Source organism: Indicator indicator, chromosome 26 (genome assembly GCF_027791375.1).
Source record: "Indicator indicator isolate 239-I01 chromosome 26, UM_Iind_1.1, whole genome shotgun sequence".
NCBI lineage: Eukaryota > Metazoa > Chordata > Aves > Piciformes > Indicatoridae > Indicator > Indicator indicator.
In genome coordinates, this window is record NC_072035.1 from 11,149,344 (window position 1) to 11,173,837 (window position 24,494).

The 24,494-nt window shown below is 57.3% G+C and overlaps 1 protein-coding gene across 1 annotated transcript in view; it reads left to right on the plus strand.

Annotated features, from left to right (window-relative positions):
* Window positions 1-8,280: 8,280 nt before the first annotated feature.
* MYO18B (myosin XVIIIB) overlaps window positions 8,281-24,494 on the plus strand; it is an 83,721-nt gene continuing 67,507 nt past the window's right edge. The window contains exons 1-11 of the mRNA XM_054392567.1: window positions 8,281-8,317; window positions 9,110-9,267; window positions 9,819-10,881; window positions 10,920-11,027; window positions 11,243-11,355; window positions 11,947-12,123; window positions 13,043-13,241; window positions 14,110-14,252; window positions 15,268-15,368; window positions 16,398-16,461; window positions 18,146-18,290. Of these exons, the coding sequence (XP_054248542.1) occupies window positions 8,281-8,317; window positions 9,110-9,267; window positions 9,819-10,881; window positions 10,920-11,027; window positions 11,243-11,355; window positions 11,947-12,123; window positions 13,043-13,241; window positions 14,110-14,252; window positions 15,268-15,368; window positions 16,398-16,461; window positions 18,146-18,290 (2,308 nt within the window). The remainder of the gene's footprint in view (window positions 8,318-9,109; window positions 9,268-9,818; window positions 10,882-10,919; window positions 11,028-11,242; window positions 11,356-11,946; window positions 12,124-13,042; window positions 13,242-14,109; window positions 14,253-15,267; window positions 15,369-16,397; window positions 16,462-18,145; window positions 18,291-24,494) is intronic.

Below are 24,494 nucleotides of genomic sequence, written 5' to 3' on the forward strand. Positions count from 1 at the left end.
GTCTCCTGTCACTGTTCCAGCAAAGTCTCCAGGTGCAGCCTCACAAGTTGGTTCTCCCACCACTGCTGGTGTAAATCCTGCAACTCCCCCAGCTTCTGTTTGAGGTTCCTACTTGGGCTCCAGAAACAAAGACTTTTGGAACACTGGTGGGGTGTGTGGAAGGGCAGTCTGGCAGCTAGGGACAGTGCCCCCAGCTCCAGGAGACAGACCTCAGCTTGGAAGTTCTCTTCATGTCTTGAAGCTCTCTTCATGCCAACAACTCTCCTTTAGAAACACAGTAGCAGAAGTTCTTCTTCTCCTACTTCTGTCAAGGGGGAGAGAAGGAAACAGGACCATGGGATGGGTTCTGGTTGTAGTGTCAGTGCAGATGGTGCACAGAGAGTAGGAAATGTGTATTTGGTGCTAAAACAAACCATGTTGTGGTCCTCTACGAGTGGCCACTTGGTGTCCAGTGGAGCTGCTTGAGGTGTTGGTTTTGTGGCAGCATGGCCATCACAAGTAGGACCAAGGCCTTTGTAGAGTCATGGAGTGTTAGGAGCTGGAAGATCTAGAGATCGTTGAGTCCAGCCTCCATGCCAAAGCAGGATCACCTAGAGCAGGCCACACAGGAACACATCCAGGTGGGTTGTGAAAGTCTCCAGAGAAGGAGACTCCACAACCTCTCTGGGCAGCCTGTTCGAGTACTCCAGCACCCTCACAGCAAAGAAGTGTCTCCTCATGTTGAGGTGGGACCTCCTGTGTTCCACCTTGTCCCTGTTGTTCTTGTCCTGTCGCTGGGCATCACTGACAGCCTGGCACCCGCTTCTTGACACCCACCCCTCAGATATTTATAGATATTGATCAGATCCCTTCTCAGCCTTCTCTTCTCTAGACTAAACAACCCCAGGTCTCTCAGTCTTTCTTCCTAGCAGAGATGTTCCAATCCCTTCCTCATCCTCACAGCTCTCCTTTGGACTCTCTCCAGCATAGATCCCTGCCTCTCTTGAACCGGGGGAAGCCCAAACCTGGACGCAGTATTCCAGGTGTGCTCTCATGCATTGTGGTGACTCTGTGCATCAATGTTCTGTGGGTCTACAGGAAAGGAGCTCACAGCCAGGGCAGTTATCTGGGGCTCAGTGTTGCTCTGGTGGGTTTCAGGAGTAGGTTCCTCTCTCACATCATCACCTCCATATCTACGTACTGCAGGCGCTGGCCACTGCGCATAGGTCTTTGCTGGTCCCCACACAGCAGATGCCAAGGCTGCAGTTTGACTTTTGAGATGCTCACACTCTGCATAGACCTGGAGGAAGGCCTGGTTGTGAAGTGTACAGTAGAGAGTAAATAATTCTAGCAGCACTTAAGGTAAGGAACGGGGTTGGTTCTAGAGATTAAACAGAAGCCCGAGAAGCTTATTTTGGAAAAGCAGAGGAATTTAATTTTAATATTGTATAAAATAAAACAAAAAAAAAGAGGAGAAAAAAAAAATAATTATATCTAAAACTCTCCAGAGAGTGTTGTGTATAGCCAAATGTCTGAGGAGTTCTGAGATTATCCTCCCCTCTCTGTTGTCCCTTTGCTTTCTGTCCCCTCCATCCCTTCCTACCCCCACCACCCCATGGTGTACATATCGTGTGGAGCAACGTCGGGTTGTTGAAATTGTAATTTTTTTTATTATTATATTATTATTATTATTATTTTTGTGTTCAACTAAAAAAAAAAAAACAAAACAAAACAAAACCAAGACAAACAAACCTAAAAAAAAAAAAAAAAAAGAATCACCCACGGCCTCTCTGCTTTTATTTTGTTCTGCTGTGAAGGTCGTTGTGTGTAGCTATCGAAGCCAAGAATTCTATTTTACCAAGAAGAGAAAGAAAGAAATAGATTTAAAAAAAAAAAAAAAGAGAAAAAAAAAAGAGAAGAAATAATAATAAAAAAAAGGCATTTTATATTATTTATTAAATTTACTTTTTTTGGTTTTATTTTTTTTCCTCCAACTTCTTGACATTCCACACAACTTCTGCTCCGCATCCGTACGGAAGTGGCAGTTCCTTTCCAGCAGGATCCAGCAGCTTTATTCTGGTTTTCATCAGAAAGTCCTCATAGTCCCCTCAGCCCACCCAGCTCCTCTCTTCCTTTGCACTTCAGGACCACCTCCAGCTGCGGAAGCAGCTCCAGACCTCCTTGAGTTGGTGTTTCCATCTTCCCTCTACTCTGTGGCATTCCAGGGAGCAGGTGTTGATTCCCAGGAGTCTCTCTGTTGGGTTAATGAGGACTAATTGCCCTAAATTGGGGCCAGGGATCAGTTTGGACTTTGAAAGAGCTCAGCCTTCACCTCAGGTGTTGGCAAAGCTCTGCAGTCCCAGGGGGAATGAGCCCAGAGAGGAGCTGGAGCCCTGGAGTGGTGCCTGATGTTGGCATGGAGCAGAGCTGGGCTAACTGGCATCAGTGGTGACAAAAATGTTTTTACTGGGAATAATTGTTGCTGTTTCAAAGTGGTTACTTGGTTCTTGAAGATGGTTTGGAACCTGTGAAGGTAGGAGAGGTGTCTGTGGAGCTGAGCAGCCAGGGCAGCTGCCCAGCCATGGCACAGAGCTGAGGAGGGGAATGGGTACCCCAGGACCATCCCTTAAGCCTATGCTCCCCGAGCTGGAGCCACCTCAGAGCCAGTCCCTTGCTGTGGGTAGCTGTGAGGAGTGGGGCTCAGCCCTGCTGCCATCCTCCGTGGCTCAGGCCCAACCTGCCAGATGTGTTCTCTGTGCTGCTGTTCCCACTGGGCACATCTGGAGATCCCCAAACCAGGCAGCTCCTTCCTGAGCATGGCACAAAACCAGCAGCAAATCCAGCAGGTAACTCCAGCAAAAATCCAGCAAAAACCAAATCCAGCATTTGCTGAAAATAATGCCAGGTGCAACCTTTGCAGGCTGAGGGATTCTCAAGGTATTGAAGGACTTGGTGTTGATTTCCACTGTGGTTGAGCTTGAAGGCCATTCTCCTCAAGGGCTCCTGAAGGCTCCTCAGGGGTTCACCAGGTGACACCTCAAGGGTGGGATGTGGCTTTACCCAGCTGTGCTGCTGGAGCCACCTCTCCTGATGGAAGAAGGCCACAGTGGGTTTGGAATTGCACTGGTACCCATTTTTTCTTGGCATGATTGGGACAGTGCCAAGCCCAGCAGCCCAAACCTGAGGTGTGGCCAGGCAAGGCTTCATTAGCAAACCTAAGGATGGGCACAGAAAGGTGGTTGTTGATCCAGGAGGAGGATTTAGCTGGATTTATGGAACTCACCGTGCTGCCAGACTGGGGGGAAGGAGACATGGAGCTGTGGTTGGATGTGGGACTGGGAAGAGGCTTTCCCAACTGCATCCATCCCTTGAGGAAAGGGGAGAGGTTGGAGAGCTGGGTTGAGCTGGCAGATCCAAATGAGTCTGAAAACCAGAATAAAGGGAGAGGATCCTGGGAGAGGGGTTTTGACTTGGCACCATTTCAGTGCCAACATTTGGTCCTTGAGTAAAATGGACAAAAAAAAAAAAAGAAGAGCAGGTGGAGGTGAAGAGCTACAAGGGGTTTGAAGAACCCTCTCAAAGAGCTGACCCCGGCCTGGGTGCGTCCTGAAAGGGTGAGAAAAGGCAGAAATCTGTAAATACCTTTGGATATTGTATCTCTGAGAAGCATTTCTTCGTTTTCTGTACTTGGCTCTTTTCATATTTATTGTGCAGAGCAGGGTGGCCTCTGGCTGCTGCTGCTGCTGCACCTCCTGGTAGCTCTTCCCACAGAGACTTGTGCCAGCTGTGCCATGCTGAGTTTCTGCTGCTGTGAGGGGGTTTTTTTGGGGTTGTTTTTTTTTTTTTTTTCTTTTTGAAAGGGTTCTTTCTTTGGCACAGCCAAGCTGCTTCTGTGTGTTGGTCAGTACAGCTGCTCTCGTTCCACCAGAACCCCAATAAAAGCCGTCCTTTGCGTGTCTGCTGCTGCCTCCTTCTTTCACACAGCCACACCATGGCAGGGCTTGGAAGGCACCTCTGGAGGTCACTCAGTCCAAGCCCCCTGCCAAGGCAAGGGCACCTAGAGAAGGTCACACAGGAACACATCTGGGTGGGTTTGGAATGTCTCCAGAGATGGAGACTCCACCACCTCTCTGGGCAGCCTGCTCCAGGGTTCCCTCACCCTTAAATTCAAGAAGTTCCTCCTCATCTTTAGATGGAGCTTCTGATATTCCAGTTTGTGCCTGTTAGCCCTTGTCCTGTCACTGGGCACCAGTGGACAAAGCCTGGTGCCATCCTCCTGACACCCAGCCTTGATGTATTGATCAGCATTGATGAGATCCCCCTCAGTCTCCTCCAGACTAAAAGGCCCCAATGCTCTCAATCTCTCCTCCTCACAGAGATGTTCCAGTCCCCTCAGCATCCTTGGAGCCCTTTGCTGTACCCTCTCCAGCAAGTCTCTGTCCCTCTTGAACTGGAGAGTCCAGAACTGGCCTCACCAGAGCAGAGAAAAGGGGGAGGAGAACCTCCCTTAACCTGCTGGCCACACTCTTAATGTACCCCAGAATGCCACAAGGGCACACTGCTGGGTCATGGGCACCCTGTTGTCCACCAGAACTCCCAGATTCTTTTCTCCAGAGCTGCTCTCCAACAGCTCAGCCCCAACCTGAACAAGTCCATGGGGTTGTTCCTCCCCAGATGCAGGGCTCTGCATTTGTTGAATTTCATGAGATTCCTCCCTGGCCACCCCTCCAGCCTGGCCAGGTCTCCCTTGTCCCTTCCCAGGCTGTGTTGGGCTGTTCCTGCTGGCACAGGCAGCTGCCTGCAGGGATGGAATCATGGAATTATGGAACTCTTGAGACTGGAAGAGACCTTTGAGATCATCAAGTCCAACTGCTGCCTGGAGCTCACAGTCCCACCACAGTGAGGCAGAGGATGAACCCAGGGGACTCATGAACAACAGGCCTCGTTGTGCTGTTGTCCCCAGCACAGAGGTAAGTCCCTTTGCTGGCTGGAGAAGCCATCACTGATGTCTGGTTGTGCTTTATCCATGGGTGGCTGTGTGTTGCTGGTGGGACAGTGCCTGCTGTTCAAAGGAGGATCCTGGGGGTGATCTTCAGCCCTGTGTGGTGGAGCAGCCCAAAAAACAGCCCTTGCAGGGACAACAAAGGTGTTAGGGGTGACAAATGGTGGCTTTCCAAAAACTTAGGAGGGACTTTGATGCTTGCAGCTTAAGGGGCACCCCAACCAGGCTGCCCTGTGACTGTGGTGCCATCAGGGACCACACGAAGGATGACCCAGATCCATGTCCTTATGCCATCCTGGGTGGAAATGTGAGACTGGAGAGGAGTTTGGAGCACCTTGGAGCTTGCCTTGGTGTGCTGCCAGGCACCTACAGACCAACAGCCCTGTTCCTTTCCTTACCAACAGAGCTTTGGCAGCTGTTGGTGCTGATCCCTTGGGCACATCCATGGAGCTCTTCAGTGGAGATGTGGAGCAGCAGGGCTTGGGCTTGGCCTCATCCCACTCCTCCAGCCTTGTCTAGGTGTCAGATTCTGGTGATGTGGGTCCTGCCAGACCTGGAGGGTCACCCTCTGCCCCTCCATGGTCACCCACTGGTCTGTACAGAGCTCTGGGGGAGGGGTGAGGTTGGGGCTGGTGGTGCCAGGCAGCTTCCAGGGCTCTGTCCCCTGCACCCTACCTGCCTTGCCCAGGCTTCTGGCCACACTGGCCATGGCACTGGGGTGCCCTAGGGTGATTTCTTCTTTCCACCATGAGAGGTTATTTTAAGCTCTACTCTCAGGTCCCTCCCCAGCTCCAAACCCCATGTCAGGGCTGGAGCTGGCATGGAGAGCCAGGGTGTTCTGGAGAGCCCCATGCCAGAGCTTGAACCTGGGGGACAACATGGGGTGCCCTCCTGCAGCACCCAGCTGTGGGGACAATCTGGGATCCCCTCCTGCATCAGCCAACTGTGAGGTTTGGGGACAGCCTGGGGTGCCCTCCTGGAGCATCCAGCTGTGAGTATCTGGGGACAGCCTGGGGTGCCCTCCTGGAGCATCCAGCTGTGAGTATCTGGGGACAGCCTGGGGTGCCCTCCTGCAGCACCCAGCTGTGAGTATCTGGGGACAGCCTGGGGTGCCCTCCTGGAGCATCCAGCTGTGAGTATCTGGGGACAATCTGGGGAGCCCTCCTGGAGCACACAGCTGTGAGTATCTGGGGACAATCTGGGGAGCCCTCCTGGAGCACCCAGCTGTGAGTATCTGGGGACAGCCTGGGCTGCCCTCCTGCAGCACCCAGCTGTGAGTATCTGGGGACAGCCTGGGCTGCCCTCCTGCAGCACCCAGCTGTGAGTATCTGGGGACAGCCTGGGGAGCCCTCCTGGAGCACCCATCTGTGAGGATGTGGGGACAGCCTGGGGTGCCCTCCTGGAGCACCCATCTGTGAGGATGTGGGGACAGCCTGGGGTGCCCTCCTGGAGCACCCAGCTGTGAGTATCTGGGGACAGCCTGGGCTGCCCTCCTGCAGCACCCAGCTGTGAGTATCTGGGGACAGCCTGGGCTGCCCTCCTGGAGCATCCAGCTGTGAGTATCTGGGGACAGCCTGGGGTGCCCTCCTGCAGCACCCAGCTGTGAGTATCTGGGGACAATCTGGGGTGCCCTCCTGGAGCACCCAGCTGTGAGTATCTGGGGACAGCCTGGGGAGCTCTGCTGCAGCACCCAGCTGTGAGTATCTGGGGACATCCTGGGGTGCCCTCCTGCAGCACCCAGCTGTGAGTATCTGGGGACATCCTGGGGTGCCCTCCTGCAGCACCCAGCTGTGAGTATCTGGGGACAGCCTGGGGTGCCCTCCTGGAGCACCCAGCTGTGAGTATCTGGGGACAATCTGGGGTGCCCTCCTGCAGCACCCAGCTGTGAGTATCTGGGGACAATCTGGGGAGCCCTCCTGCATCACGTTGGGCTGCCTTATGCCAGCCCAGGCTGGTTGTCCCACTTGGTGCGTTGGCACTGAGGGCACCGAGCCGCACGCCGGGTGAGCAGGGGTGGCACGGGCAGGTGGCAGGCGGCGCCGGGAGGCCAGGGAACGGGAGGGCCCCGCCGTGCCACCATCTCTCCCTAGCCCGGGCTATTTTTAGCCGTGACATGTGTCAGCTCAGCTGCCGTGCCGGGGGGCGGTGGGGGGAGCACACGCCGCTGCCCTGCTGCCTGCCGCTGCCCGCCCGCCGCCGCTCGCCGGGTCCCGCACGGGTGGCACAGCCCCGCTGCCAGCCTGGGCTAACAGCACCCGGTGCCCGCAGCCCCCTCGCCCAGGTATGAGAGCTCTGAGGTGGCCCTTTGGGGCTGGGGGGTCGGGGGGTCGGGGGCCCATGGAGGGGTTAGGCTGTGCTGGCAGCGTGGCCGTGGGCCCCTCGGCGGGGAAGAGCTATTTTTAGGTGGGGATGGATGGGGATGGCGGCAGCCCCGGCTCTGGGGGTGGCTTCCAGCTCCCAGTCTGTGCTGGGGAGGGCTGGGGTGGGGAAGGGGGTGGTGCTCCCTGCCCCCTGCTGCAGGGTGGCTTGGACCCCTTGATGGCCCCGGCGCTTGGCACCCACCAGGATGGCAGCAGGTCCTGGGGGGCTCCTACGTGGGGACCAGACCCAAATGGGGCCACATCCTGCTTCCTAGATGGGGAGGGAGCCTGAGTGGTGGTGCCCGGCCCTTGCTTGCGCCATGCTGGGTGCTTGGTGTTCCCCCGTGCCTCAGTTTCCCCAGGTGCAGAGCAGGACCGAGGATCCAGCTCCGGATGAGGGGTTGGGGGCGACCTGCTGCAGGGGCTCTGTTTGGGGGGACAGCGTGGGGGCGGTGCTGGTTCCTGGTGGCAGTTGAGGACACGTGGCAGCCAGATCTGCTGGCTGGGAAGGCAAGGGACATTCCTGAGCCAGCTCCTGGCCGCTCCTGGAGCTCCTGCCCTTTACTGTACAAGGAGATGCGGCCAGAGGAGCCCCGACACGCTCGGTGCATGAATGATCCCAACAGGTGCCCCCCCAAAATGGGGCACGGGCAGGCTCCTGCGGCCACCCTCTGCTGCCCAGCCCGGGGTGCTGGGGTCCCAGCACCACCCCGGTGCCACCAACACCCTGCACCTTGCCATGCCCTGTCAGGGCTGGAGGTGGCTGCTCATGACCCATCCCTATGCTGTCATGCTCCATCTGCTGTCATGAGCTCATACTGGGGCAGTGCCCAGCAAGGTCACGGTGCTGCCAGCCCCGTGGCCAGCAGCAGCCTCTGGCTAACTCTCTCCTCTCTCCCCGTGGTTCTCTGTGCAGCACCGTGCCACCTTGCCACCACCATGGCCATCTCCTCGCGCCTGGCACTCTGGGAGCAGAAGGAAAGTCTTGGTCTGGGTGGCACTGGTGGTGCTTTGGGGCTGGGTGCTCATAGGCTGCCCAGAGGGCTTGTTGCTATGTTGGAGGGGGGGACACACGCTGCAGCCAACCTGCCACATGCCAGCAGGGTTGGCATCTCCTTGGCTTCCTGCACGTGTGGCTCGTGCTGTGCCCGACCTTGCCAGCTCTGGGCACCTCTGCAGCCTGAACGTTCTGCTTTGAGCTATTTTGTTGCTGTTCGGGGCAGGTGCAGGGCTGAGCCTCAGGGGGCTCTGCAGGGTTTGATGCCAGTGCTGCTGTGGGGGGCATGGATGGGCTGGCAAAGCCCTTTGCTGGGGGAGCTGCTGGAAGTGGTGCCAGTTTCAGCTTGGGGCCCAGCACGGAGGGACTCCCAGCTCTGCATGTGGCCACCGTGATGCCAGGAGCTGCTTCTTGGCTTGCTACTGCCAGGATGGTTCCTCCCAGGACCATGCCACAGCTTCTGGGCACTGGGCAGAGCTGGCAGTGCATGAGGGCTCCTCATGGTGCCCAGCCCTCCTTGGAATGGTGAGCACTTCCACGTAGGGCTTTTCTCCTTCGTGCTTCTCCTGCTCATCCTCAAACCAGCCTGGTGCCTGTGGCTGACCCACAGCCTCGCTGGCAGCCTGCAGGATGCCTGGGCTGGCAGCCACGCTGGCACAGCAGGGCAGTGATGCCCTGCTGCTCGTGCCTCTAGCATGCCCAACAGGGTGGCTCTGCCAGGGGTCCTGTCCCTGCACTGTACCCCATAATTCAGCCTCTGCTCCTGCCAACAGATCCGGGAGGAGGACAGGGGCCCAGCACCATCCACCCCTCCCCTGCTCCTGTCGGTCATCCCGGGGGGCTTCATCCGGCAGCTCGTGCGGGAGACCGAGAAGGAGGCCAAGGCAGCCAGGCTGAAGAAGGAGCCCAAGGCTGGTGTGAAAGAGGAGGTGAGCAGTGGTGGAGCCCACACCCCAAGGGCTGTCTTGCCTTGGCACTGCCTGGGTGTACCCCTCTGTCCCCAGCCAGCTCCCACCCCAGGCACGAGGTGGTTTTGCCTGAGGTGGGCTGTGTGGTGACGTGGGGCTCGTGGTGGGGCTCAGCCAGCTGCCAGACTTGAGGAATCAGTGCTGGAGACTTCCTTAGTGCAAGGGGCTGTTAATTAAAGGTGGGTAATGAGCACAGGAAAGGGAGTGTGTGGAGGGCACCCCTGGGCATGGCACCCAGAGGCGGCCCAGGATGTGGGTGGAGGGATGAGATGGCTCCAAGTGGGAGGAGAAGGAGGATGATGCTGCCACCACCAACTGCAACCATGCAGCCAGAGTGACCTGCAGCCCTTGGCCATGTCCAGAGCAACTGGGTCAGGGCTGGAGCTCTGTGTCCTGCCAGGCTGTGCTTGGTACAGGTATCCCACACTGGGCTGCAGCTCCTGGGGCCAGGGTCAGGGCTGGGTCCTTCACCCTCTCCCTGCTGGAACCAGCTCCTCTCCTTTGCTTGGCAGCCCACAGGGGAGGACAACAAGCCCCGAGGTGGAGTCACTGCAGCTGCTGGAGGAGAAGTGACCAGCAAGGTGCAGCTGCTGCAAAACGGACTGAAAGCAGAGGGGCAGGGGAGCAAGGGGTTCCCGGGCCCCCCACGTAAGGAGCTGCCAGCTGGGAGGGCTTCACCAGGGGCCACCCCCAGCAAAGCCCCCTCCCCTGCACCCAGCCCAGCTGCAGCTGCCCCCAAACCAGAGACCTCTCAGCTGGAGGCTCCCAAGGCACAGAAGTCATCGTGGCCTGAGAAGAGCTCCAAAGATACCTGCCTGGGGGGCAGCCCCCCAGCTGCAGTCCCAGAGAAGAGCTCCAAGGACCCCCGACCAGGGAATAACCCCCCAACTCCAGCCCCTGAGAAGACCTCCAAGGACCTCCACCCAAAGGGCAGCCCCCAGACTCCAGGTCCTGAGAAGACCTCCAAGGACCCCAGGCTGGGTGGCAGTTTCCCAGCTGCAGCCCCTGAGCAGAGCAACAAAGACCCTGGCCCAGGGAGCAGCCCCCTAACTCCAGCTCCTGAGAAGACCCCCAAGCACCCTTGCCCAGGGAGCAGCCCTGTAGCTCCAGTCCCTGAGAAGAGCTCCAAGGGCCCTCTCCTGGGGGGCAGATCCCCAGCTGCAGCCCCCACACCCAGCAAAGGCCCCCAGCTCTTCAGCAAAGGCCTGGTGAAGGAGGGGGACGTGCCCAAAGGGACAGGTCCTGAGAGCACCAAGAAGGAGAAGGGGGCACCCCCAGGGTACAAGGAGCCCCTAGCTAAGGTGAGATCCAATAAGGAGTTGGGACCAGCCAAGAAAGAGCCAGAGAAGATGAAGAAGGATGTTGGAGGTGGGAAAAAGGAGCCAAAGGAAATTAAAAAGCCTGGAAAAACTGCAGAGAAGTCAGAGAGGCTCAAAGAGGAGCCAGGAGGGATCCAAGAGAAGTCAGAAGATGTGGGAAAGGAGATGGGAAAGGTGAAGGAAGAAGCAGGAGAGAGCAAAAAAGCCCCAGGAGAGGGTAAAGAGATGGATGAGAGCATGGACAAAGAGCAGGTAAGTTGTCCCCAGCCCTCCAGGCTTCACCCTGCGTCCCAGGTCCTGCAGGGTCCTGCAGGGTCCCTCTCTGCTCCCCTCAGGCTCCGAGGGAAGCTTGGTACGAAGCAGAGAAGGTCTGGCTGATCCAGGAGGATGGATTCACACTGGGTAATGCCTTCCCCTGCCCTCCCTTTCCACCGCCCAGGAGCTGTCTCCATCCCGGCTGTGGGTCAGGAGCTGGGTGGGCACTGGGCTCTGACGCTGTGCCGGGGCCACACCTCAGCATTGCCGCGGTCCGAGGTGACTCTTGGCAGCTCGCCACGGAGCAGCAGCTCTGCCTGGAGCTGCTTTGGTCATGGCACTCACTTGTCCTCTTCTTGCAGCCACGCAGCTGAAGCCAGACGTGGGGACTCCGGAGCTGCCAGCAGGGAGGGTCCGGGTGCGCCGGCAGGGGGACGGCAGCGTCGCGGAGGTGGAGGAGGACTGCGTGCAGAGGGTGAGCCCCCTCCTCGCCTTGGGGTGGCACCTCAGCCCGCACAGCCTAGTGCAGTGCCCAGGCAGGATTAGACCCTCTGGCCAGGCTGGATAGGTCCAAGGTGTTGGGGTGCTGGTGGGATCCATGCTGTCAAGGGAGGCTCTGACTGTTCCTTAAGAACAAAGGGATGCTGGGAGGGCTGGAAGCTGTGAGGCCAAGCTGGGAGAGTTGGGGTTGGAGAAGAGAAGGCTGCAGGGTGACCTTCTGGTGGCCTTTCAGTGCTTAAAGGGGCTGAGCAGAGAGCTGGGGATGGACTTTGAGCAGGGCCTGTTGTGACAGGACAAGTGGTGATGGTTTGAAAGTAAAAGAGGGAGATTCAGACTGGGGAGAAGGAAGAAATGTTTGACCCTGAGGGTGGTGAGAGCCTGGCCCAGGTTGCCCAGAGAGGTGGGAGGTGCCCCATCCCTGGAACCATTGCAGATCAGGTTGTTTGGGGCTGTGAGCAACCTGCTCTGGCTGCAGCTGTCCCTGCTGAGTGCAGGGGGTTGGACTGGATGAGCTTGAAAGGTCCTTTCCCACCCAAACCAGTCCGTGATTTCATGATCCCCACAGACCAACCCCTCCAGCTTGGACCTGGCCGAGGACCTGGCCATGCTCCTCAGCCTCAACGAGTGCAGTGCCCTGCACACGCTGCAGCAGCGCTACCGAGCCCGCCTGCCCTGCACCTACGCCGGGCCCAGCCTGGTGGCCATCAGACCCAGCTTCGCCACCAGCGGCAGCGCGGGGAAGGTGAGACGGGCGGGGGGTGACCGGGGGATCGCATAGGAAGAGGTCACCGACCCCTCCCGGGGACAGCGGTGGAGGGCGCCGGGCACTGCGGTGCCAGCAGATGGCACTCTGGGACCATCACAGCGAGGGGATGCGAGGGAAGGCTCAGCACCAGGGGTGCTCAAGGCAGGGGATGCGAGGGGAAGGCTCAGCACCGGGGTGCTCAAAGCAGGGGATGCGAGGGGAAGGCTCAGCACCAGGGGTGCTCAAAGCAGGGGATGCGAGGGGAAGGCTCAGCACCAGGGGTGCTCAGGGCAGGGGATGCTTGAGGGACACTCAGCACCAGGGGTGCTCAGGGCAGGGGATGCTTGAGGGACACTCAGCACCAAAGGTGCTCAGGGCAAGGGATACTTGAGGGACGCTCAGCACCAAAGGTGCTCAGGGCAGGGGATGCTTGAGGGACACTCAGCACCAGGGGTGCTCAACATGACCAGGGATGCTTGAGGGACACTAAGGACCTGGGATGTGGAAAGATGGAGAGAATTGGAGCTTCCTGTTCTGGAAAGAGCAGACTGAGGATGGATCTCATCAATGCTGATCAACACTTCAAGGGTGGGTGTCAGGAGGAGGGCACCAGGCTTATACCAGTGGTGCCCATTGACACAGGCACAAACTGGAACAGAAGAAGTTCCATCTGAACATGAGGAGGAACTTCCTGAATTTAAGGCTGCTGGAGCCCTGGAGCAGGCTGCCCAGAGAGGTGGTGGAGTCTCCATCTCTGGAGACATTCTAAACCCACCTGGATGTATTCCTGTGTGACTCTCTCTAAGTGCCCCTGCCTTGGCAGGGAGCTTGGACTGGCTGATCTCCAGAGGTGCCTTCCAACCCCTACCATTCTGTGACTCTGGGACAGGCTGTGCCAATCTCTCCCTGCCCACAGGTGCTGAGGGGCAAGCGGGATGCCCCAGCCCCACACATCTGCTCCGTGGCACTCAGAGCCTACAGGAAGCTGCTGCTGCAGAGGCAGGACCAGGCCATCGTGCCCCTGGGACGCAGTGGGGCTGGCAAGACCTCATGCTGCCAGAGCACTCTGGAGTACCTGGTGGGCATGGCAGGCAGCCTGGATGGCACAGTCTCGGGTATGGGCCACAGCAGGCATCGGGGGTTTAGGTATGGGACATAATGGGTGGTGCAGATGGCATAGTCTAGGGTATAGGGCACAGGGATGGAGCAGTGTGGGCATCAGGGTCTCAAGCACAGGGCATGGTGGGCAGTGTCTTCTCAGGCATGAGGCGCTGTGGGAACATAAAAGTCTCAGGTATGGGGCATGGTGAGAAGTGTGGGTGGCACATTCTAAGGTAGAGAGTATGGTGGGCAGCATGGATGGCATGGTCTCAGGTATGGGTCAGGGTGGGCATCAGGGTCTCAGTTGTAGGGCACAGTGGGCAGTGTGAATGGCATGGCCTTGGGAATGGGGCAGTGTGGGCATCAGGGTCTCAGGTGTAGGGCACAGTGGGCAGTGTGGATGGCATGGTCTCAGGCAGAGGGCACAGTGGGCAGCATGGATGGCATTGTCTCAGGCACAGGGCAGGAAAAGGAGGAACTCTGGGCAGAAGCCTTCTCCAGCACCTGTGTGCAGCCCTGAGGCTGTGCTGCTGCAGCCATACTGGGCTCTGGCTCTCTCCTAGTGAGCACTGGAGGGATGCAGGGCTGCAGCCACTGCATGACTGTAGCCAGTGCAGGGCTGCAGCCAGTGCAGGACTGCAGCCAGTGCAGGACTGTAGCCAGTGCAGGACTGCAGCCAGTGCAGGACTGCAGCCAGTGCAGGGCTGTATCCAGTGCAGGGCTGCAGCCAGTGCAGGACTGCAGCCAGTGCAGGACTGTATCCAGTGCAGGGCTGCAGCCAGTGCAGGACTGCAGCCAGTGCAGGACTGTAGCCAGTGCAGGACTGCAGCCAGTGCAGGACTGCAGCCAGTGCAGGGCTGCTCAGGGGTGGTGGTTTTGCAGTGGAGAAGATCCAGGCACTGTTCACCATCCTGGGAGCCTTTGGGTCAGTGACCACCAGCTGCAGCAGCAGCTCCACTCGCTTCTCCATGGTCCTCTCGCTGGATTTCACTGCCACTGGCCAGATCACTGCTGCTCACCTCCAGGTGCCCATGGGACCTGCCACTGGGTGAGGGGGGAGGTCCTTGGGATGGGGGTGAACAGCCCCTGTGCCACGTGTCCCAGCCAGGCTGGGCACGAGAGGAGCAATGCCCTGCCCTGCTTCTCCTCCTGGACTGAAGATGCCCCAAATCAGAGCCAAGCAGGAGCTCTGCCAGCCTCAGGGGGTCCCCTGCTGCCTGTCACCCTCTCCCCTGGTGAGGAGCTCAGGGCTGGAGTGAGATTGCTGATGAGGAGATCTGGAGTTCATCCTCTCAATGGCAGCTTCTCACACAGCAGCCTGCAGCAGAACCTCAGAGGGCTCTCAGCAGCAGCAGGGCTGCTGTGCAAAGGCACTCTGATCAGAGCTGCCCCTGTCCTCAGGGCCTCCTCTGGTGGAGGAGAAAGCTTGAGCTGGTGTCTGCTGGTGAGGAGCACCAGGGTTGCCCTGTTGCTGCCCCTCCTCTGCCCCAGGAACCACCAAGGACCCAGTGGCCACCTCTGGTCCTTGTTCAGGAGTGGAAATGTGCCCCTGGGAGCATTCACTCTCTGGATCACCTTCCTGAGGTGCTTGTGGGAGGATGGGACAATCCATCTGGGACATCCCAGCGCTGCAGGGACTCGTTCCTGGGGTCAGTGCTGGCATTCCTGGCAAGGCTGGAGGCAGATCAAGGCCTGTCTCAAGCCCAGGAATGGTTAATTGTGAGACTGTAGCACCTTTGCCAGGGCCATCACATCACCCAGACCCCCACAGGTGGGGAGGGACCCTGGGTGTTGCACCCATGCCCTGAAACATTGCTCCTTGGCATGATACCTGGGGCACAATCCAGCTCCAGCACACAGCCTGTGCTGCACAGCCCCAAGTGAGAGTGAGGAGCAGCCTCCAAACCCACCCATGACCCTGCAAGGAGGAATCCAACCCCTCCTGGGCATCTCCCAGTCCCATCTCTGGGTGTTTCTGTCCCCTCTCTGTCCCTGGGGGCTGGGGGCTGCAGCTCACACCTGCCTCCATCCCCTCCCCAGACCATGCTGCTGGAGAGGTCTCGTGTTGCCCAGCAGCCCCATGGAGAAAGCAACTTCAACATCTTCCCCATGCTGCTGGCAGGGTTGGATGTGGCACAGAGGTGAGTGTGTGGCTCCCATGGCACCAGGCAGCTCTGCTCCTCACCTGGCAGATGGGTACCCCAGCAGTGAGGAGCTGTGCTGGGGTTGATGCCCAACTTTGCTCCAGCAATGTGGGTTGTGAGACCTTCTCTGATAAGATATTAGAGAGTGATGACATCAATGGAGCTGCAGGGACTTCATACTGCAAATCCTGGGGTCAGGTCTTCCTCACACCAAGAAGGACATTGAGGGTGTGGGGTAGGTCCAGAGAAGGGCAGGGAAGCTGGGGAGGGGTCTGGAGAACAGGGCTGGGTGAGAAGCAGCTGAGGGAGCTGGGGGTGTTCATCCTGGAGAAGAGGAGGCTGAGGGCAGACCTCATTGCTGTCTACAGCTCCCTGAAAGGAGGGTGCAGTGAGGTGGGGGTTGGTGTCTTCTCCCAAGGAAGAACTGATAGGACAAGAGGAAATGGCCTCAGGTTGCCCCAGGATAGGTTTAGGTTGGACATGAGGAACAATTTCTTCCCCTTGAAGGTTGTCAAGGCCTGGCCCAGGCTGCCCAGGACAGTGGTGGAGTCTCCATCCCTGGAGGGGTTTCAAAGCTGTGGAGATGTGGTGCTGAGGGCCATGGTTTAGTGCTGAGCTGGCAGTGCTGAGTTAAGGATTGGACTGGATGACCCTGAAGGTCTCTCCCATCCCAAACCATTCCATGACTCTGTGACTGCCTAGGGAACAGGGACATTTTCTGGTGCTTTTTTTTCACCCCTTCACTAAAGCTGAGGTTGGGCTGCTCAGATGAGACCAAGACCTGATCCCTTTCCCTACTCACTTCTGGCTTTCCCCACAAGCTGGGCATCCCTGGGCTGCCCTGGGTGAAGGTTCTTGTCCCAGTTCTATTCCCTTATCCAGGTCAGGGCCACAGGAACCTCTCCCTGTGATGTCCCCTGGGTCCCTGTGGGTGTTGGGGATGTCCCCTGAGAAGGGGGCAGGGGTGCTGGGGAGTGCTGGGAGGGGGGAGGAAGTTTGAGTCTCATTTTCTGTGCCTGCTTCCAGGACAATGCTGCACTTGCACCAGGTGGCTGAGAGCAATTCCTTTGGGATCAAGCCATGCTCAAAGGTAGGGAGAAACCAGGCACATGGAGGGTTAGGAGCAAGTAGTGGGGTGTTAGGAACCCCTCCAAGAGCCCTGTTGGAGCAGAGGAGCTGTTGCCTGGTGTCTGTGCTTGGCTTTGGACATCCCAAAGCACCCTGGAGATGGATCCTGCTGCTCTGGAGCCAACAACCCCTGATGCTTCCCTGTGGGCAGAAGCTCCTGGGGGGGGGGGGGGGTGAGCACAGAGTTTGGACAGGCCAGAATGGGATTTTTAGGGGCTAAAAGTCCTGCAGATGGTTTCCAGCTCCAGCTCCTCCAGTCTGAGCTGTTTGAGAAGCTCAGGCAGGTTGTCCACGAGCCAAAGCTCCAGGATGAATCACAGCAATTTGCAGTGCCATCATCTGTCCATGAGCTCAGCATTCCACCTTCATCAGGGGCCTCCTGCCCTGCTCCAGCAGCCAGGGGAATGGTGGCTTCCATGGAGGACAAGGTGAGGGACCTCACCCAGCAGAAGATTTGGGTGCAGAGTGGGGGAGTTACCTCCTTTTGCAGCCCCCAACTCCTGTGGGTGCCTCATCCCAGCATAGAAAGTTTTCCCACTGGGATGCAGAGGGTCAGGAAGAGCTGGACAGCACCAACCATGGACAACACCTCTTCAGTCCAGGGTCTGTGAGCTCTGCAAAAGGGGCAACACTGCTTCTCCTCCTTCCCTCTGACATTCCCCATGGCTCATGAATGTCCCTAGAAAGCCAGGCTTAGCTGTTTGGCTCAGCAGGGTGTGTGTGGGGGGGGTTGTCCAAGGATCCCCCAGGATGCTGAGGCTGGGGCTGGTGAAGGATGAACCACCCCAGAAGCTCCCCAGGGGATGAACTGCTGGCTGAGCAGAGCTGTTGGCAGCTCTTCCTTCACCTGAGGAGGAACTCCAGATCTGCCTCTGGGTCCTCTTGGAGTCTGGGGACTCTTTTTCAGACCAAACCCATCTGATTGGTGACATGCCAGCCCTCCCCCCTGCTGCTGGTGGGGCTGGACAAGCCTGCTGTGGCACCAGAGGCACAGCTTTCGGGGTGGTTTTTGAATGCTGGAGGAACTGCAGCTCCCAGCTGTGTTTTCTGCTCAGCAGCCACCACCCTGCAGGGCACTGCAGGAGCCAAAATCCTTCACTCCAGGGGGGGTTGGTCCTTGCAAGGATAGGGATGATGCCCACTGGTGCCTGGCCCCAGGGCTGGACATGCATGGGGCAGCTTCACCCCAGGAGGAGAAAGCCCTGAGCTCACTGTGGGGCCCTGCTGGCCAGCCCTCATGGATGGGGCTGCCATGGCTGAGGGTGGGCAGGTGAGGTCCTGCTGGTGGTTGGAAGCTGTTCAGCTGGTCCCAGCACACCCATGGGGAGAAGGCACAAACCATCCACCTCCAACTCCTGCTGCCTGATGTCTCTGTGGGCACCCCTGGAGCAGGAGTTGTGTTTAGCTGCAGGATGAGAAGAGGCAGCCAGGCTTGCTCCTCACAGCAGGCTCCTGAGGAACCTGCCAGAACTTCTCCTGCTGCTTTCCAAACTCTTCCTGGGGTCCCTTGGTGTCTTTTCCTTGCTGCCCATACGGTGTTCAGATGCCTTTTTGCCTTTTCCCCCTCTGTGTGCCCCTGTGCCCAGCTCCTGGGATGCTCTGGCAGAGGCCATGGTGTTTCCCCTCCCATCTCCTTCCACCCACAGCCCGAGGAGAAGCAGAAAGCCTCGGTGGCATTCACCCAGCTCCAGGCTGCCATGGGCACCCTGGGCATCACTGCAGAGGAGCAGATGGCCATCTGGCGTGTCTTGGCTGGCATCTACCACCTGGGAGCTGCTGGTGCCTGCAAAGGTAAGAGATGACCTTGCCTCTCCTTTCTTGGACCTCATCTCAGTGCTGGGTGGGTTGGAGGAGGGGGAAGGAGAACATCCTGGTGATGCCTGGGCCCAAGGGGAGGCATGCAGGAGCAGTGCTCACCCAAGGCTGTGCTGTGTGGTTGGTGGCTTTGAGCTCTTTGTTGCCCGTGGAGGAGCTGGGTGATGCCACGTGCTGACATCCTGCCCTGTGGGGACTTGTGGAGCAGATCCACCCCCTGGCTGCGTGCAGGGGCTGCAAGGCATCACCTTGTGCCAGCCCTTGGGTGGGTGACTCGGTGCCTGTAGAGTCATAGGAGCAGAGTTTGGGCTGGAAAAGCCCCCTGAGATCACCCAGTCCAACCACCAACCCAACCCCACCATGGCCAGCACACCATGTCCCACATTTCTTGAACACCTCCAGGGATGGCAGTGTCCCCAGTGCCACTGTGAAGGCACAGATCCAGGTAGCAAGGATTTGATCATCTCCTCGAGTGCCTGAGGCAGCAACTGACTCCTGCTGGGCTGCAGGTTGCATGCAGGAAGAGTTGGTTGATACCAACGTGTGGAGGTCGTGGTGCCCCCCACCAGTGACACTTGTACCTGCTTTGTCACAGAGGGATAGGGGCTGGAAGGGACCTCTGCAGCTCACCAAGCCCAACTGCCTTGCCAAGGCAGGAGCACCTGGAGAAGGTCCCACAGGAACACATCCAGACAGGTTTGGAACACCTCCAGAGATGGAGACTCCACCACCTCTCTGAGCAGCCTGCTGCAGGGCTCCAGCACCCTTACATCCAAGAAGTTCCTCCTCATCTTGAGGTGGAACTTCTTCTGCTCAAGCCTGAGCCTGTTGCCCATGCCTTTGAAGGCCTCTTGGAGGCAGCCAGGCTGATTTACACCTTCCCTTTATGAGGCTGCCATAAAGTCAGCCCCAGGCATTTATGGAGGTCTCTGCAGCATGCCACAGCACCCCTGCTGCTGATTTGTGTCATCAATCATTGGGCAACTGTCTGAAAAAGGACAAGTTTCCTGCTGCACCAGGAATGGTGTGGCCAGCAGGAGGAGGGGAGAGATCCTGCCCCTCTCCTGGGAATTGGTAGGGCAATGCCTTCAATCTTGGGGTCAGTTTTAGGACCCCCCCCACTCCAAGATGGACGTTGAGAGGCTGGAGTGGGTCCAGAGAAGGGTGACAAAGCTGGGGAAGGGTCTGGAGAACAGGGCTGGGGAGGAGCAGCTGAGGGAGCTGGGGTCTCCTCATTGCTCTCTACAGCTTCCTGAAAGAGGTTGGAGCCAGGTGGGGCTTGGTCTCCTTTCCCTAATTTTAGGGGATAGAACAAGAGGAAATGGCCTGAAATTGCCCCAGGGGAGGTTTAGGTCAGAGGTAAGGAAATATTTCTTTGCTGCAAGAGTGGTCAGGGATTGGAACAGGCTGCCCAGGGAGGTGGTGGAGTCCCCATCCCTGGAGGTGTTCAAGAAGGGTGTAGATGTGGTGCTGAGGGACATGGCTTAGTTATAGACTCATAGAATGGTTTGGGTTGGAAGGGACCTCTAAAGGTCATCTAGTCCAACCCCTTCTGCACTCAGCAGGGACATCCTCAACTACATCAGGTTGCCCAGAGCCTCACCTTGAATATCTCCAGGGATGGCACCTCAACTACCTCCCTGGGCGACCTGTTCCACTGTTCCACCTCACTGGAGAACATGCCAGTGTTAGGAATTGACTTGATGATCCTGAAAGGCTTTTTCCAGTCCAGGGAATGCTGTGATTCTGTGAAAGGCAGGTGGAAGGAGGGGTCCTGTGGTGGCCATGGAGCTGGGCTGATTTGCTGGTGGAGCTGGACTGCTTTGCTGGTGGAGCTGGACTGATTTGTTGATGGAGCTGGACTGATTTGTTGATGGAGCTGGGCTGATTTGTTGATGGAGCTGGACTGATTTGTTGATGGAGCTGGGCTGATTTGTTGATGGAGCTGGACTGATTTGGTGGTGGAGCTGGGCTGATTTGTTGATGGAGCTGGACTGATTTGGTGGTGGAGCTGGACTGATTTGTTGATGGAGCTGGACTGATTTGTTGATGGAGCTGGGCTGATTTGTTGATGGAGCTGGACTGATTTGGTGGTGGAGCTGGACTGATTTGTTGGTGGAGCTGGACTGCTTTGCTGGTGGAGCTGGACTGATTGGTTGATGGAGCTGGACTGATTTGTTGATGGAGCTGGACTGATTTGTTGATGGAGCTGGACTGATTTGTTGATGGAGCTGGGCTGATTTGTTGATGGAGCTGGACTGATTTGGTGGTGGAGCTGGACTGATTTGTTGGTGGAGCTGGACTGATTTGTTGGTGGAGTTGGACTGATTTGTTGGTGGAGTTGGACTGATTTGTTGATGGAGCTGGGCTGGTTTGGTGGTGGAGCTGGACTGGTTTGTTGGTGGAGCTGGACTGATTTGTTGGTGGAGTTGGACTGATTTGTTGATGGAGCTGGGCTGATTTGGTGGTGGAGCTGGACTGGTTTGTTGGTGGAGCTGGACTGATTTGTTGGTGGAGTTGGACTGATTTGTTGATGGAGCTGGCTGAGGTGGAGCTGGATGTTGTTGGTGGAGCTGGACTGATTTGTTGGTGGAGCTGGACTGATTTGTTGGTGGAGTTGGACTGATTTGTTGGTGGAGCTGGTCTGATTTGTTGGTGGAGCTGGACTGATTTGTTGATGGAGCTGGACTGATTTGTTGGTGGAGCTGGACTGATTTGTTGATGGAGCTGGGCTGGTTTGTTGGTGGAGCTGGACTGATTTGTTGATGGAGCTGGGCTGGTTTGTTGGTGGAGCTGGACTGATTTGTTGATGGAGCTGGACTGATTTGTTGGTGGAGCTGGGCTGGTTTGTTGATGGAGCTGGGCTGGTTTGTTGGTGGAGCTGGACTGATTTGTTGGTGGAGCTGGACTGATTTGTTGATGGAGCTGGACTGGTTTGTTGATGGAGCTGGACTGATTTGTTGATGGAGCTGGACTGATTTGTTGATGGAGCTGGGCTGGTTTGTTGATGGAGCTGGGCTGGTTTGTTGGTGGAGCTGGACTGATTTGTTGATGGAGCTGGACTGATTTGTTGATGGAGCTGGGCTGGTTTGTTGATGGAGCTGGGCTGGTTTGTTGGTGGAGCTGGACTGGTTTGTTGATGGAGCTGGGCTGGTTTGTTGGTGGAGCTGGACTGATTTGTTGGTGGAGCTGGACTGATTTGTTGATGGAGCTGGACTGATTTGTTGATGGAGCTGGGCTGGTTTGTTGGTGGAGCTGGACTGATTTGTTGGTGGAGCTGGGCTGGTTTGTTGGTGGAGCTGGACTGATTTGTTGGTGGAGCTGGACTGGTTTGTTGATGGAGCTGGGCTGGTTTGTTGGTGGAGCTGGACTGATTTGTTGGTGGAGCTGGACTGATTTGTTGATGGAGCTGGACTGATTTGTTGGTGGAGCTGGACTGATTTGTTGATGGAGCTGGACTGATTTGTTGGTGGAGCTGGACTGGTTTGTTGATGGAGCTGGGCTGCTTTGCTGGTGGAGCTGGACTGATTTGTTGATGGAGCTGGACTGATTTGTTGATGGAGCTGGACTGATTTGTTGATGGAGCTGGACTGGTTTGTTGATGGAGCTGGGCTGCTTTGCTGGTGGAGCTGGACTGATTTGTTGATGGAGCTGGACTGATTTGTTGATGGAGCTGGACTGATTTGTTGATGGAGCTGGACTGATTTGTTGGTGGAGCTGGACTGGTTTGTTGATGGAGCTGGACTGATTTGTTGGTGGAGCTGGACTGATTTGTTGATGGAGCTGGACTGGTTTGTTGATGGAGCTGGACTGATTTGTTGATGGAGCTGGACTGGTTTGTTGGTGGAGCTGGACTGATTTGTTGATGGAGCTGGACTGATTTGTTGATGGAGCTGGGCTGCTTTGTTGATGGAGCTGGGCTGGTTTGTTGATGGAGCTGGACTGATTTGTTGGTGGAGCTGGACTGGTTTGTTGATGGAGCTGGACTGATTTGTTGGTGGAGCTGGACTGCTTTGCTCAGACTCACTGAACCCTCTGTTCCCAAGCTCCATGTCAGTCAGCCCAGATGTGAATCCAGTCCTCTGCTCCACAAGTTTTAGTCTGGAGGAGAGAAGGTTGATAGGGGATGTAATAAATGTTTCTACATATCTGAGGGCTGGGGGTCAGGAGGGAGGGGACAGGCTCTGCTCCCCTGCACCCTGGGATAGTACAAGGGGTAATGGATATCAACTCCAGCACAGGAGCTTCCACCTCAACACGAGGAGGAACTTCTGCACTGTGAGGGTGACAGAGCACTGGAACAGGCTGCCCAGGGGGGTTGTGGAGTCTCCTTCTCTGGAGACTTTCCAGCCCCATCTGGATGTGTTCCTGTGTGACCTGTGCTGGATTCTCTGGGCCTGCTCTGGCAGGGGGGTTGGACTCGATGCTCCGGAGGTGCCTTCCGGACTCGATGATCTCCGGAGGTGCCTTCCGGACTCGATGATCTCCGGAGGTGCCTTCCCACCCCTAGCACCCGTGATCCTCTGAACTCTTGTCCCCGTGACTGCAGCAGGAGTAGGGCTGTGGCTGGTGGGCGCGGGCAGGGCTGTGGCTTGGCAGCAGCCCCGGGCAGGGATTAGCAAGCGGAGCATGTCTCGGCAGCTCTCTTGCTGCTGTCGATTCCCCCCGCCGTGCGCCGACAAAAGGGGAGGAATGAAAGGAAAGGTGGATGAAAAATGGATCAAAGCCGGATGCAGCACAAGCCTCCGTGGGGGTGCTGACTCCTTTCATGTGGTGAAACCTTGTCTGCTGATAGCCATCGCTTCCCTGCCCCTTTCGTACGCTTTGAAGCCATCTATTCCGACTCCTCCCTTTGAAATCACACCGAAGGGAGCCCTCCTCGCTGGCTTTCCAAGCAGCCTCCCCCACTGCCATCCCCATCCCCACCGTGAGGTCCCTGGCAGCTGCCTTGCTGCAGCTTCAGACCCCAGCAGGGGTTAACTGCACCTTTTTTGATGTTATCCTTCCGCTGATGGCTGCCTTCTCACAAACTCACTCTGCCCAGGAAGGAAACAGGAGGAGGGAGCAGCACCACCTCTGTCTTGCTGGGGGTGGGAAATGCTGTTTGCAGCTAGGGAAACAGGGAGAAGGGGAGGTTGGATTTCAAAAGCCTGCTCCATCCTGGTGCCAGCCTTTGCCCAGTGCCTTTGAAAGGTCTCAGAGCAGCTCTTTTTGTGTGTGTGTGTGTGTGTGTGTGTGTGTGAGAAAGGAGCCTGAGGGGCAGAGTCCAGTGGGACACCCGAGGTTCCCATCCACCTAAGTGCTCCCTTTGTGGGCTGCAGAAGGTGACAGATTTTCGTTTATTCGTTGCCCCTTTAACGGGGAAGGCGATTTTGGCCACAGCTGGGGGTCAGCATTCAGCTTGCTCTCAAGCTCTGCCTTCTGCTGGCTGTTAGAGAAATAAAGCTCGGCGGCACCCTGCCTTCTGGGGGCGTCCCACCCTCACTTTTCATGGGGACAACCAGGCTTCCAGTGGCTGCAAGTCGCTCAAGTCCTCCCCGTGCCATGGCTGGGAGCCAAACGTGGGTTCCCCTGTACCCCTGGGCAGAGGCTGCTGCTAAACAAGCAGCTTGGTCCCGTGGGAGGAGGAAAACCCAACAGGAGCTGGGGCTGGAGGTGCTGATCAGGCTGTAGAGGGTCTGAGACCCCAGACCCTCTGTTGATTGTCAGTGTCTGGGCAGTATCCTGCACCCACCACCCTCCTGCATTACTGTGTGGATGTTGTGGGTTCCCTGCAGCAGTCCGAGGGATGGGAGGGACCAGGCATCTCTAGTAGGGTTGTTCAGCCTAGAGAAAAGGAGGCTGAGCCCTTCTGACGCTCTGCAACTCCCTGGAAAGAGGTTGGAGTGAGGTGGGGGAAGCTGGAGATGCTGGTGTGGGATAGTGGGGCAGACAGTGTGGGATACTGGAGTGACTGGCATGGGATGCCAGAGTGGGTCGTGTGGGATGCTGGAGGTGCTGACATGGGCTGCTGGAGTGACTGGTGTGGGATGCTGGAGCAGGCAGTGTGTGACACTGGAGTGACTGGGCAGTGTGGGATGCTGGAGCAGGCAGCATGGGCAGCTGGAGTGACTGGTGTGGGCAGCTGGTGTGGGATGCTGGAGTGACTGGTGTGAGATGCTGAAGTGACAGGTGTGGGAT